We start from the raw sequence: 15,587 nt of genomic DNA, 5'->3' as shown, positions 1-15,587 counted from the left end.
TTTCCTTTTGAATATGTTTACTTCTGTAAAACACTTCACATGAAGAATATACATTTTAAAAGATGAGGCTGGTATTGTTCTCTATTTTCTTATCATCAAGCGGCTGTTGCTCAGTGGTTGGAGCAGGTCATCCACTCATCAACAATGAGATGCTGAGCCCTGATTGCTCATAATACTTAGGCCAGTGCATGATAGCTTGCCACCACTAGTGTGTGTATATATGTTTTTATAAAAGTAATTTGACAACATCTGAAGTTTATGGCACAGGAGAATCACGCTTTGGCCACACAGGCAATAGCTGTTCAAAGGATCAATTATTTGTCTTTGTATTATCTTCAGATTTGCTAACAATAATGAAAATGATAGATTATGGCCAGCCATTCTCAAAGCGTGCCCTCATTCCTCCTTTCCTCTTCTTTTTATACAACCAGGTGATCCAGTTGTATGAGACCATGTTAGTGCGTCATGGTGTCATGTTGGTAGGGCCTACTGGTGGAGGTAAGACCGCTGTCTACCGTGTCCTGGCTGACACACTGGAGACCCTCCATCGCACAGGGCACGGGGCTAACAACCCCTTCTATCAACGCGTCAAGACCTATGTTCTCAACCCAAAATCTGTCACAATGGGAGAGCTCTACGGAGAGGTACAGCAGGCGAAAGAAAAAAAAATACACAGCAGCTTCTTCACAGCTTTCTCGACATTCATTCATTTATTTTTCTCAACCCCTCAGGTAAATACATTAACACTCGAGTGGCGTGACGGACTGATGGCGCTGAGTGTCCGTGATGCCGTCAGCGACACCAGTGACGACCACAAGTGGGTGGTTTGCGACGGGCCAGTTGACGCCCTATGGATTGAGAACATGAACACTGTGCTGGATGACAACAAGATGCTCTGTCTGGCTAACAGCGAGAGAATCAAACTTACATCATCCATACATATGGTGTTTGAGGTAAGAGCTGATCATAGGGAATGGATGGTTTAATGTTTTGTCTATTCAATAAGCAGTTTTCTATTTCACAGAATTAGACATGTCCAAGAATAAACAGCTTAAACTTGAACAAGAATTGGATGCTTTTAGCTCTAGTGAATACATACATGGTTCCAGAGAATTTTGTGGTCCTATATTATCTTAGTATATACCTTCTTTATTTCAGGTCCAGGACTTGTCTGTAGCATCTCCGGCCACTGTCAGTCGCTGTGGGATGGTATACATCGACCCAAATGAGCTCAAGTGGATGCCATATGTCCAGACATGGATCAGTGGTCTAGGAACCAAGGTTGTACATGTTGTATCTTCTTTCATCTTTATAACATTATTTGAAATCGCAAAATATCTCTTTGATGGCGCTAAAAGCATGCTCATGGTAATTGAGGATCTAATCTAATTTTGTATACTCTGTGTGTGAGACTGTGACTGTGTGTCCCTAACTGTTTGTGCACTGGTATATGAATGGTAATGTGCTTTATCAGGGATTACAAGGAGAATAACTTAAGCTTCAGCATTAAAGTTCATGACAGCACATCACATCATAGTTATTAACTTGCTACATTTAGCCCTGAGCCTTCTAGGATGACTTAACACCGCAGTGAGAGTGGATCATCTCCCCTCTTAACTTTAAACTCTCATTCTCTCTCTTGTTGCATATCTCTCTCTCTCTGTGCCTATATCTAATTGACTGAGACTAGTCTGTTTGTTGACATTGTATTTATCTGAAAATCTGTCATATGTTTGCTTTCTCGGCATGCCCTCTCCTATTATCTCTCCACATTTATCTCCCACCTTTTAGTATTTAAACCCCTTCATTAAGATACTTCAATTGGTTTTTTTTTAACAAGCAACATATTTTGGTGGAAGTGACCTTCTTTTGTGTTTGTTCATTTTGCTTTGTCAGGGATATCTTTGATTACACAAACAAATTAGTGCATTTGTTAGAGTGAGAGTTTTTAATTTGTTTTGTATTGATTTCCACTTAGATAGTCTGAATAAGGGAGGCTCTGTGAGTCTCTTGGGGACGGGGAAAGCATTGACTGTTTTCTTGGTGTAAAACTGAAAACAGCTAGCCTTGCTCTGCTCAAAGGTAAGGGAGGCCAGTGAGCTTTAGATGTGCTGGAAGACAGATATTAGTTTTTTTTACCTTTTCACAGAGTCAGGCGAGATGTGCCCCACTGGCTTTCAGTCTTTTATGCTAAGCTAAGCTAACTGTGTCCTTGTTGTATTTAGCAGACAGATACAACAGTGGTTATGATTTTCTTATCTAACTCTTGGCAAGGAAGTGAACAAACATTTTCCCAACATGTCCAACTATATAACTCTAAGTCAAACTAACCAGGTTTTACATACAGATCGCTGCATAAACTTACCCTCCTCTTCCTGCATCAAACTCATCCCGCCATGATGTCTCTCTAGCTCCCAGACCCAGTGAGAACATACCTGCTGGAGCTGTTTGAGCAATACGTGGAGAAGGGTCTTCAGTTCGTTCTCAAGTATTGTACCCAGGCGATTCGACAGGTGGACATCAGTAAAGTCCACACTCTGTGCTCCCTGTTGGAGTCACTGCTGCTGGGCAAAGGAGGGCCAGACCTTCAAATGGTACATTTAACACAAGATTTAACTGTCACTTTGGTCTATTTCAGTTCTATCCATGGTGCCACATAGGACCTAGTCTATTAGTGCAAATGAGGAAATATTTTAACAATAAGTCAGCTATTTAATAAAAAAAAAGCATTGGTGTTGTCAAGGTCAGATGCTAAAGGCAGTATTTGCTCAAACCACACACAACACTAATACTTTATAGAACGGGCCCCACAAATACATATGTAAATGAAGGTTATACATAATTTGAACGATACCGTTACTAATATTTATTAACATACTGTTTCTGTCCTTTTTATCTTTGTCTGTGTCTGTTCGTGACAGGAATCCAAGCACCTCAACAGTGTATTATGTCAGACCTTCATATTCTGCTACCTGTGGGCAATAGGAGGAAACCTGACCATTTCTCACTGGGATGCTTTTGACACCTTCATTCAAGAGCAGTTTAAAGGCAACAGCAATGCTAAGGTATATATACCGGTGCACACACCCACAGATACATACAGATATAGATATAGCATTTTAAACCTACTTATAATGTATTATAATCTGCTTAAAGTACTGTATTATTATAGCTATAAGTATCATAATCCTCTATAATTGGCGGTCATCCATTGACATTTTTTTCGAGGATCAAAGTGTAGTATAATTCCGATAGATTATAATCTATTTATAATGCATCATAATGTCTGTTAATATGTATTATAATGTGATTATAAATTGCTCATTGTTGCTTTAAGTTAAGTGGAAAAAAAACATTAAAAACATCGTCAAATACATTTTTACTTGATTTAAAGCAAATTATGACCACTTACAGTAATTTTAAAAACACATGTTATGCATTATACTGTAACAGTGTTTTTATAATGCAATGCAATGCAATCAGCAGAATATATGTCTATATATAGATATATAGATATATATCTTATCTTTATATGAGTATAATCCATTTACCAAACAGTTTGCTGGTATAAGCATGAAATATATGAAAAGGCCTTAAGGGATGTTCCTAACTGGAGCTCAGATAGTCTGAGAGAGGATTATGATATCAGTTGCTTTTGTGTAATGAAGACATTAAGAAAAAGCATCCATATTGTACACTTTAATAAGGACTTCAGTCTTCTTTTAGCATGTGCCAAGGTTATAACTTGAGATGGATCATGAGATGCCTTTGAATGATGCATAAAGCAGGGCTAAAGTCCACAAAGAGGATGCTAACAAAGATGTCTGATGAATCCAGGTGCTGGAGGCGAAGCTAAAACACGTAGTCCACAGCGTCTTAGGGAAACAACCGGCAGAATGATGTTCAGCTGCATCTTCTCCAGGCACTTTATTATAACATAATGGAGGAAGGTGGGGGCTGACGTTACGAGTCCTTCAGCCTAACAGGAAATGGAAAGTTAATTGTTTGAGAGGTTTGTCTTGGTCGGTAGTAGTGGCAGATGATTGAGGGTAGGAACATGACTCACTTAGCTGAAGGTGGGGTGAGCATGGAAGTGAAAGATTTGTGAAGGCTGCTGAGTGTCATCTGGAACATCTCACATGTTACCACATCCTGTTCATCTCTCTCTGCACATGGAGCTGATGATGTTGTTGTGTTTTGTTGTGGTGTGTGTATTTGGGAATTGCATTATTGTTTAGGTCAGAGAACTGTTTGTGTGTGTTTTGTTGTGTGTTTACCATGAAATGAAGCCAATACAGCCAACTCCCAACTGTGAAGCTTGATGTAAAACAAACGGCGCACACACATCAGTAACAGCAGGATTCAGGGAAACAAATGGGGCAGACAAATATTCATTCACATGCCGAAGGGAAACTTCCAAAATGCCACATAACAGATCTACAATCAACAACACAATAAAAATAGTTTCTTGGATACCTGTTTCTAAGGAAGTTGTATTGCTAATGACATTCAGTCTAATGAAGGCACTTTTATATGTTTTTTTTAAATGTCACTACACTATATTTGCCCTGTTTCATGTGTGTCAATTAATATGCATTTATATGTGCCCCGTAGCTCCCGAAAAAGGACACCTTGTGGAGTGTGTATATGAACTTTAACCACAAGCGTCTGGAGCCATGGGAAAACATAATCCCTTCATTCAAATACAACAGTGAGCAGCCATTTTTTGAGATGCTGGTCCCCACCACAGACACCGTCCGCTACGGCTACCTGATGGAGAAACTGCTTTCTGTGCGACGTTCTGTACTCTTCACTGGCAGCACTGGAGTGGGGAAGGTAAGGGTTCATGGATACAGTAGGAACATGAGCAACACAGTGACATACTGTACTTTAAACTGTTACACACTGACTTAATAGCTAGAAGTAATTTAACCCTTGTGCATCACTTTAAATAAAGGTTCTCTGATGTCCTCGGAGGACAAAAATGTCCGGGTCAAAACACTGCCGTTAAATTATATATCAATGTTATTTTCCATTTTCACTGAGTTAAATATTTTAACCAACATCATTCCTGGTTATCAATACCAATTATACATTGATTTTCAGAATTTTTACCCTTTAAAGGCCTATTTGTTTACTGACAGTGCTTTATATTATTTTTTTATGAAAGCAAAACAAAACTTTATTAATTTCTTTTTAATGCAGCTTTCCAGTTATACCCACTTTATGCCATTCCAAGACCGTTTGGGGACCACAGTATGCAGAAATATTTTAATAAACAATTGTTTTAAAATAGGTGAAATTAACACATTAATACTGCATGCCAAAATCGGCATTGGTTTTAAAGTGGGCTTGTCTGTAAAGGGGAGACTTATGGGTACCCATAGAACCCATTTAATTCTGAAATCTTGTGGGGAGAGGTCAAGGGACCCTTTTGAAAATTGCCATGCCAGGTTTTCCCTCCCCAAAATTTTGCCTCAGATTTAAGCATTATCCAGCCCCTTCTATGACAAGCTAGCATGAAATGTAAACCAATGGATGCATCCGGTCGTCTTGTTTCATATGATACCAGTGTCTTCATTCAAGCTTCAATAGGCATCTCAAGCCTCCCAAAGACAAAACGACGGTCGGGATCTATGGCAATCCTGCTGTTCTCAGCACACAAGTGATCAAACTATTTCAATTTAAAAAGCCTTAGTCCAGCCCTATCCTAGTGAGGCTAACACAAAGTTAACAACAGAACCCAGATTCAGTGCTATGTTGATAATGTTATGCCCACTGGGTTGCATAGAAGTAAATCGCTGGCCTGCTGCCAACTGAAACCTGGGCTCACTTCCCAACAGTAATGCTTCTGGTACTGTTTCAGTGAAGGCAGTGGCACTGCCAGTAGTGAAGTATGAGTGGTGTTGGATTTAACAGAAAATAATGTGCAGGAAGCTCTCTGCATTAAGCCTATTAAAAAGATTAACAGGGGAAATGCATTGTGTTCTTTTCATAGTTGGTTCTTTCCTTTAGGTTATTTCTGCACATCTTTACCCGAGCAGATTTTAACCAGCCTTTCGGTGGTCTACACCAACCCCTACTGATTAAATTCATAGAAAGAATAGCTGGAGATCATGACTTAATGAGGTCTAATTATACACACTAAAATCATAAATACAACCAAATTTATAATTACTGCACCTATTCAGATAAACTTAAAATACAAGAAATACAGTGGAAGTAGAGATAATTGCAAAATCCATATGTAATACCCCTAAAATGAGCGAGTGTTTAGCTTTGATACTGAGTTTCTTCTAAAGGGCTGTATTGTTGTGCTTAACTATAGATCCTCAAAGTTTGGTAAATAAATAATTGAAAAGCTTTTGAAACTGATGAATCTTCCAATGTCATTAGTTAGACAAGAAGTTATCTGTGTCAGTGTTGGTGAAGTGTTTTTATGTGTCCGTCCTTTACAGTCAGTGGTGGCTCGGGGCCTTCTTAACAGTATCCAGGAAGGGGCGGGATACCTCCCAGTCTACATTAACTTCTCGGCTCAGACCTCATCCGCCGCCACACAGGAGATCATTGAGTCCAAACTGGAGAAAAAGAGGAAAAACATTATGGGTATTGGCTCGCATTTGGATTACCACACTCATATACTGCAATGTAGAAAATCTGTGCTAAAACATGTATTGTTATTGCCATTGAATGATCCAGTTTTATCTGTTCTTCTGGCAATCCATTCATCTATCTGGTCATACAAAGTGTTTATGATTCTGCTCTTCATCCATCTACATACAGTATCATCCTTTCTTGCCAACTGTCCATCTTTCAAACTGTACATCTATTAACTTTTTCCTTCTCTCCTCATCCTTTCCTTTTCCCTCTACGTAGGTGCTCCTGGTAACAAGAAGTTAGTGGTCTTTGTGGATGACCTGAATATGCCAAAACTGGACTGTTATGGCTCTCAGCCCCCGATAGAACTCTTGCGTCAATTCCAGGACTTTTCTGGCTTCTATGACAGAAGCAAGTTCTTTTGGAAGGAGATCCAGGTATGGCTGTATACAAATAAGATTGGCATACAGTTCAGTAGATAGCTGTTATAGAGTACACATGTATAACTTATGGCTGTCCCAATTATTAGTCTAATTACAGATAAATTAAAATGCCCTTCAGTGTTTAGTTGGGGATAACTTGTTTGCTGTCTGGTGAGAGTTAGCTGTCAGATTTACCCAAGAGGATAGGACCACTGAAGTGACGCAGATACGGGGCTCAGCTGTTGTTTGGCTAGACTAGCTACAGTGCTTGCCAAGGCGTAAACAAGTGTAAACACAGAAGATACATCCTACAAACAAAACAGTTTTGGAGTTGTTGTAAGGCAAAAAAGTTGTTTTTCTTCCTGTTTCAGGTCTTTATGCAAAGCAAGGCTAAACCGTCCCACATCTGTACACACAGAGCTGAAAATGATATTAATGTTCTCATCTAACTCTGAAATGGCAACACAGGCGCTTTTCCCCAAATTCCTGGGGTTCTTTTTTAATGATTTATTGTTTTTTTTGTTAAGTTGAAAAAGTGTAGATGTAGCTCTTAAGTTTTTTTTTGTTTTTGTTTTTTACAGTCAGCATCAACTGCATTTCTTTTCTAGTTGGACTTTTAATGAATGTAGTCCATTTATATAAGAAACCCATTCATCTTATGTGCCTGTGTGTATGTTGGCAGCTATATTTGTGTTAAGGTAGTGGACCCACATTTGTATTCTGCATGTATATAACATTTCTTGCATTCAACTTGTGCTATAAAACTACCGACAAACACACACACCCATGCACTCACAAGACTGATTGTACTTTAGACTGCATATGATGTCTGACAGTTTAATGTACATGAGTGTATGTGTGAATGTGTTGGTGTGCATGGGTGATGTTGGAATTGTACTTAAGCAATACATTCAGGATATTATGTGTTAATGCACTGCACCACAGACAGGCAAGGTCATACATATTCAAATAGCATATTGTAGGTAGCAAGTACATACATCGAGGGTTATCAGAAAGGGTTATATTCAGGGAAGAGGTGTGTGTGATTTAGATCTGGAAAAAAAATAATTATTTAATTCAATACACTTGTGCTTCCATTCAACCACCATTCAACTGATTTATCCGCCCAGTGCATTTTTTTTAAGAAATTGCATATCGGGATAAGGATTTTAAAAAACTTCCAAAATGTAACACCTGTTTCCTTTCTGACCAAAGCCAGAATCAGAGCAGCATAATACACCTAAAGAAGGAGAGACTGCATTTTCAATTTTGCACCGCCTGCCTTCAGAGACATTCTGCCCCTCTCATTTAAATTTTGGCAAACCTTCTTTTCCTTCTTCTCCAGGAGATGACCATTGCTGCAGCGTGTGCTCCTCCAGGAGGAGGGCGCAATCAGGTGACCCCCAGATTCATCCGCCACTTCAGTATGCTGTGTCTTCCCACACCGTCGGAACATAGCCTCAAGCAGATCTTCAAAGTGAGGAGACACACATACACATCAATACACAAATACTGTTTTGAGAGAATGAGCTTTAACCCCTTATTGCCTGAATTTATTTACAATTATATAAACAATTAATTATTTGTGTTTTTGCTGTCATGCAGATGCTAAATTAAGTGGAGATTGTTAATTTCAATATAGCACATACAATAGATATAAATTTTGGTATGAGGCCAATTAGCGACATTAGGCATAATTCGGCTTAAGACCAGAAGCGGTTTGAAGCAAATTCGCGACAATAGTCTACAAGGGGTTCAACCCATACTTGGATCATCGGTGAAAGAAATCACTCAGATTGGCTTTACAGCTTAAACCAATCAGTGCACCTATAACGGAAGTGCGGAAAGCATGCAAATGTCTAAAGTCAAGAGGGCACTCAAAGAAGGTTCTTCTCATTTTTCAACTTCATCATCATTCCAGTACACAGATATTTTCACAACAATCTGCAATGAAGCTAATTGGTGACCGAGAGTGTTGTGAAAATGGTAATGCATGTATGTATCCTAACAACAGCTTTTTTATCCGCAGTACTATGCCTTCCAGTTTTTCAATGATAACTGAAGCTTGCTCTATCACTCTCTGTCATACATCCAACTCACCCAACTCTCCACTGTTAATCACACTTGTTCTTTCATGCTTGTTTTGATCTCTTTTCCCTCACAACCTTCCTCCAGTCCATCCTGAGCGGTTTCCTGAATGAGTTTTCCCAGGCGGTGAAGGACTGTGCCGGTCAGATTGTGGATGCAGCTGTGGAGATTTACGACCGCTTGAGTGTAGATCTGCTGCCTACTCCAGCTAAGTCCCACTATGTCTTCAATCTCCGGGACCTCTCCAAGTGTGTCCAAGGTCAGACGTGAGCACACACACACACACACACACACACACACACACACACACACACACACACACACACACACACACACACACACACACACACACACACACACACACACACACACACACACACACATACACACAGACGATCACATTCAGATCATTGGACACCCAGGGCTCTGCAAAGAACTGCTAACGACTAACAGCCCTGAGCCCAGTTTAAGGGCTGGGCAGTTGTATGATACTAAAATGTATTTCTCATTGGCAGCTTTGCGGTTTATTGTTTGGGCTAGCCAGCAATCTAGCCACATTCGATTGAATTGAGAAGATATTGATTTTATTTTTTAGAAACAGAAATATGGGAGAGAAAAGGATAACATGCATACAACTAAAACACAGGAAGAGGTATAAGGCGTTAAGCGAAAAGTAATCACTAAAGCTGCATTTAAATATTAAGTACGCTCAGATATCTCTTTTCCAACAGCACAAGTAAGCTTTGCTGAAAGAGACTGACAGAAACAGAGATTTTTTTTTTAGTCTTTGTACGTCTACGGATTGAGGGCACTGCTATGATGTATCTCTTCAAGCCACATTAGCAACATTTATAAGCTCTGTCTCAGCCTCATGCTCCCATATCGTCTGCACCATCACCCCCTCTGCCTTCTTTCCTCCATCCCTCCCTCTCTTCCTTTACCCAGCAGGCATCATTACGGCACAGAGATGAGCTGAAGTGACTTCTACGAGTGCTTTCTGTACACCACTTGTTCAACATTGCTAGTGTGCACTACTCAAACACACAGTTCCCCTTAGCAATTTATGCTCTTGGTGAGGGGTTATAAACCGACAACCACTCCTCACTTTTTTTTTTTATTTAGAGTTAGAGTTTGTTTAACAGTATGTTACACATTCTTTACAAACCACATGTAAAATAGTTGCAAATTGTGAGCGACAGAAATATACTGTAGATTTTTCAGAAACACTAAAGCCAGGGATATGTTTGCTTTTAAGGATGTGTTTGCAAATCCTGCGATCGTTTGGAGTGATTGTTGTCGATGTCCTAAGAAATGAATGCTGTGCATCGGCAAGATGCAATAAGAAGTGGAGTGGCAGTATGGCGATGTGACAGGATCAGGAGTCAATAGGCACTTCAGTAGCTTCAACCAAGGGCGTTAAGTTTTGTAGAGAAGCAAGTAGACCAATTACCTGCATCTGCACTGTGACATTTATGCTTGTCAAAATAGCTGGCTTCTATACGGTCAGTGTTCTCTGGTGTGCCCTCTAGTAGTATCCTCCAGTAAAACGCATTGTACAAAGGCAAGTATATGAACAATTATGTTCACTACACAGCCAGTTGTCTACATGAAAGCGCGATTAAGAAGCAAATACATCTCCAACCTTATATATCAATACAGTATGTCAGTATTTTCCATTAAGCTCCTTGAACTTTTCTGCTCTTGTGTATTACGCACTTAAGATAAATTAAACTGAACCATTATCCATAACTTACATCTTCTTGTTAACCTCTCTTGATGTCCAGGTATATTGCAGTGTGAGCCGAGTCAAGTGAGAGACAAGAACCATATCTTCCGTCTCTTCTGCCACGAGTGTCAGCGAGTGTTCCACGATCGACTAATCAACAACCAAGATAAAACCTATTTCAACACCATCGTCTCCGAAATGGCCAGTAAGAACTCAGTGTTTGAATCTTGCACATGTTGGACCACTATGTGTCACTCTAACCATTTTCCACTTATTATGTATATTTTGCTATACCCCTCCTTTGACCTGATCATCCTTTCTGCCAGGCAAATATTTTAGCATTAACTTGGAGCCCTCATACTTTGTGACTCAGCCCATCATATTTGGGGACTTCATCAAGGTCAGGTTCTCTCTTCTAATCAAAAAAAGCCTGATTAACTTAGAAAACATTGGATGTCTATGTTAACAGAGAAATACCTAACAACCTGTATTTATCCCCATAATAATCCCTGTAGATGGGTGCAGATAAAGAAGATCGTCCGTATGAGGATCTGACAGATATGGAAAAGATTCAGTCCGTTCTCCTGGACTACCTCGATGATTACAACATGACCTACTCCAAGGAGAACAAGCTAGTTTTCTTCCAGGATGCCGTCGAGCATGTTTCCAGGTATGTTTATGTCAACTTGCACCACCGCCAGATTTCTTGTAAGGTGACTTCTTATTAGGTGGTTAAGGGATTTTAGCTGTAGGTGTTGCAAACTGTGAGATGAAAATGACACCAACGGAGTACACTAGACAAAGGAATGTCTAGAAAGACAGTGACATGCTCAGGTAGTGTTTCTCTTTTGAAAAACTGCCACTGAAGGAATCTTAACTTGGACAAGCTTAGTGCAATGACGGCAATGCTGGTGAAGACAGCAACTCCCATGATCCCACACTACTTCACAACGACACAGAACTGTCTTTTGTTAAGTTTTGATTTAAGAAAGTGAGCAGTGAAAAGTAGAGCTACAGGGTCTTGCTGGAAGATGGATACATGGCTCACATGACATTGAACCTGTGACCTGTATATATCTTTACAATACACAATGCACAACATATCCTGCTTTGTTGTTTACAAGTGACTTTTTTTTTTCGAATCATCTAGGATTTCCCGTATGATTCGCCAGGAAAGAGGCAATGCGCTGCTAGTGGGGGTGGGAGGTACAGGCAAGCAGTCACTCACTCGGTTGGCATCCCACATGTGCGGGTATCACTGCTTCGAGATCGAACTGAGCCGAGGCTACAACTACGACAGTTTCCATGAAGACTTGAGGAGGCTCTACAAGATGGCAGGTGTGGAGGGCAAGGATATGGTGTTCCTCTTTACGGATACTCAGGTATGATGGGAGGACTTGGCTTATATGAAAACAATAAACATTTGAGTCCCTGCAGATTGTTTTTCGGATTTTGCACGTTTTTTTCTGTTGTAGATTGTGGTGGAGGAGTTTTTGGAGGATATCAACAACATGCTGAACTCTGGCGAGGTGCCCAACCTTTTTGAGAAAGATGAGCTGGAACAAGTACTAGCGGCCACCCGCCCTAAAGCCAAAGAAGCTGGAATCAGTGAGGAGAACAGGGATGAGGTACACCCAGACACGTACATCTAAAACATACATCTAAAACAATACCAGATATGCCCATCCAATGTTTAAGATGTTCAGATAAAAATAAAGAGATCATCAATATCAAAAGCTGTCGGTAGCCAAAAGAAGATTAATAAGGAAGTGCGTAACGTTTCAGAAACAACACACATACACAGTGTTTCACACAAAGGTCCAAAATAGCTTTAGAGTCCGGGCAGGGTGTTAAAGTCAGTGCCCCGGAGGGAGCTGTAAGGAAACATTGGCCTTTAATGTTATCTGTCTGCTGAGACCAAACCTCAGAAAATGATAGAATCCTGTGTGTGTGTGTGTGTGTGTGTGTGTGTGTGTGTGTGTGTGTGTGTGTGTGTGTGTGTGTGTGTGTGTGTGTGTGTGTGTGTGTGTGTGTGTGTGTGTGTGTGTGTGTGGCCCTCAGGTGTTCCAGTATTTCATCTCTCGTGTACGGGAGAAGCTACACATCGTGCTGTGTATGAGTCCCGTGGGCGATGCCTTCAGGTCCAGATGTCGTATGTTTCCTTCACTGGTTAACTGCTGCACCATCGACTGGTTTGTGCAGGTATGTTGAGATAGTCAGTTTGGTTAAGGTTGGGAAATTAAATATGATTAGGTCATTATTATACACAGAAAGCCATAGAATATAACAACAATTATTCTAACTGGTACACACAAGGTTAAAGGGATCATCCATCTAAATGGTAAAATATATTCCGCTCCTCGTCTTGAACCAGTCTACTGCACCTTCTTTCAATCTATCTAACGTGCTGCTGGTCCTGGCAGCTACGTCCAAATGTAATTTACTCTCCACTCTTTTTCCTTAATGATTTTTTCTTGTTTTACAGCTATCCTCTCTCATCCTCCATTCTGTTCACCTGCACTTATTCAGGATTTCAGTTTATGGCCTTATATTCAAATTGTTCCATTTATGTTCTTTGATAGTATATCACATTTTACTGTTTAAACTCATTTTAAAGAACCTTGTAATTCCCATCTTCATTGAATGTTTTTATTATTGCATTTTGTAAATTATTTATGACTTTCATATTGCTTTTCTGTTGAATCACGGTGCACAAAAACAAAATCTTAAATAAAAGATATGTATCTTTGCTCTGGCTGCAATCCTTAATCTAACTCTTTCCCCTTTTCACATTACTTCTTGGTGCTCAGTGGCCTCGTGAGGCGCTGCTCTCTGTCTCTCGGGCCTTCTTCCAGAATGTGGATTTTGGCAGTGATGAGCTGAAGCAGAACTTCTCAACCATGTGCGTGGAGATACATGTTAGTGTCACTGACATGGCTGAGCGCTTCTACTCAGAGCTGAGACGCCGATACTACACCACACCTACCTCCTACCTGGAGCTCATCAACCTCTACCTGTCCATGCTAGAGGACAAGAGACAGCAGTTAGTTCTTGTAAGTCCAACCAATACAATGCACAAGGAATTATCAGTACAAGTGATTACTTGTAGATTACTTGTACTTGTAGTTGCTCTAGCTAGTGCTCAGAAGAAATATTTATTGTTCATTTTTCTCAGTGTTTTGTTTTTTCTTTGTTGTGGCACTGCAATGCATTGTTTTTCCCTCATTTTTTGATTATATCTCCATGTAAAATATAGATGATATATTATATTTGTGTGGGGGTGTTTATGTATAGGCCAGGGATCGTGTGAAGAATGGTTTGACCAAACTGCTGGAGACCAATGAGCTTGTGGACAAAATGAAAGTGGACCTGTCTGCTCTGGAGCCGGTCCTTAAACAAAAATCCATTGATGTTGATTCCCTCATGGAGAAACTGGCTGTAGACCAGGAGAGCGCTGACGAGGTCCGTATGTGTGCTTGCGTACAGATTTATATGTAAGAGAGATTAAAGTAGTACAAGCACAGAACCTTCAAAAGTGCATCTATTGTTTCCTATAACCTGCTGAATAAGCATGATACCCTTTTTCTCATTGCTATAGTGTATGTGTATGTATCATACGAAAAATATCCATTTCATAGGTGCGTAAAGTAGTGACAGAGGATGAGGCTTTGGCCAAGGTCAAAGCTGAAGACACCCAGGCCATAGCCGATGATGCCCAGAGGGACCTGGATGAGGCTCTGCCAGCCCTGGAGGGTGCCAATCAGGCCCTTAGTTCTCTCGACAAGGCAGACATCTCTGAGATCAAGGTGTTCACCAAACCTCCAGACCTAGTCATGACTGTCATGGAGGCCATCTGCATCCTGCTCAGCAGCAAGTCAGTGTGCTTTTCTCTCACTTAAAAAAAGTTTCTTCCTCAAAGATGTTTTATTAGAGGTATCTCAGTCTCTCTTATCATTCCATTCCATTGATAAAAGCTTACTTCTCACTAATTATGTCACTTCCTAATATTCTATTTAAGAAGGAAAACATAGGGATAGCAGGTGCAATTTTGGGGGGCTTTTGCATAGTTAAGTCATAAGAGCATTAAACCAGACATTAAATGGATTGTGTGGATTTTTTTAAATGGTGTTGTATTAGATACTTATCCATAGTCAGTTTGTAACCTACAGTGGATGACGGTCTCATGCCCCCAGTTGGGAAAAACAGAGGAACTCCCCGGGCATGAGAGCAAAGCAATGAACTGCTATAACAACACAAACAAGCTAAGCGATCGAGGCAGTAGTAAACCAGCAACTCCCATGTTTTTGCTATGTAAAATGACTGTTTTTGTCAGTGAAGTCTTGTGGCTTTTAAGAGAGCATAGATGCCGTCAGTTCCCAGTCGGAGGATATTTAGACTCAATGGCAAACAGTGTCTAATTCTATCGGATCAAAAGTGAGTACTGGTTTGTATACCCACTCCAATGTCAATCCAGAATATGAAAGACTGAATACAAAACAGGAATATGTGTTCAACCCACTGCCTGTGTCTCAAAAAGATTGATCAGGCATCCTAATCTCATCCCATAAATCATGATGATCCATCATTATAATCACAACCATCATTGTAGCCACCTTCATCAACTTGGCATGTATGATAACTTCAGCGTCATTTTTATAGCCATCATTTTAGCAATTCCAAAAATGATGACAATCTTCTCTGTTGTTTTGCAGTCACTCTGTCAAATGTGTGAGATTTGGGCCTATTTTTTTAAT

The 15,587-nt window shown here is 40.2% G+C and overlaps 1 protein-coding gene across 1 annotated transcript in view; it reads left to right on the top strand.

Moving 5' to 3' along the window:
- The window catches only part of dnah6 (dynein, axonemal, heavy chain 6), a 52,326-nt gene that overhangs the window by 18,192 nt on the left and 18,547 nt on the right, over positions 1–15,587 (top strand). Inside the window, 19 exon segments of the mRNA XM_054604338.1 lie at positions 432–644; positions 732–953; positions 1,159–1,281; positions 2,412–2,594; positions 2,922–3,065; positions 4,615–4,836; positions 6,459–6,606; positions 6,877–7,034; positions 8,365–8,496; positions 9,195–9,366; positions 10,892–11,038; positions 11,160–11,233; positions 11,349–11,503; positions 11,984–12,215; positions 12,309–12,461; positions 12,895–13,035; positions 13,644–13,886; positions 14,128–14,295; positions 14,472–14,707. Coding sequence (XP_054460313.1) covers positions 432–644; positions 732–953; positions 1,159–1,281; positions 2,412–2,594; positions 2,922–3,065; positions 4,615–4,836; positions 6,459–6,606; positions 6,877–7,034; positions 8,365–8,496; positions 9,195–9,366; positions 10,892–11,038; positions 11,160–11,233; positions 11,349–11,503; positions 11,984–12,215; positions 12,309–12,461; positions 12,895–13,035; positions 13,644–13,886; positions 14,128–14,295; positions 14,472–14,707 — 3,266 coding nt within the window.

This window comes from Anoplopoma fimbria, chromosome 9 (assembly GCF_027596085.1).
Source record: "Anoplopoma fimbria isolate UVic2021 breed Golden Eagle Sablefish chromosome 9, Afim_UVic_2022, whole genome shotgun sequence".
Taxonomy (NCBI): domain Eukaryota; kingdom Metazoa; phylum Chordata; class Actinopteri; order Perciformes; family Anoplopomatidae; genus Anoplopoma; species Anoplopoma fimbria.
This window is presented reverse-complemented; position numbering and strand designations above follow the sequence as displayed.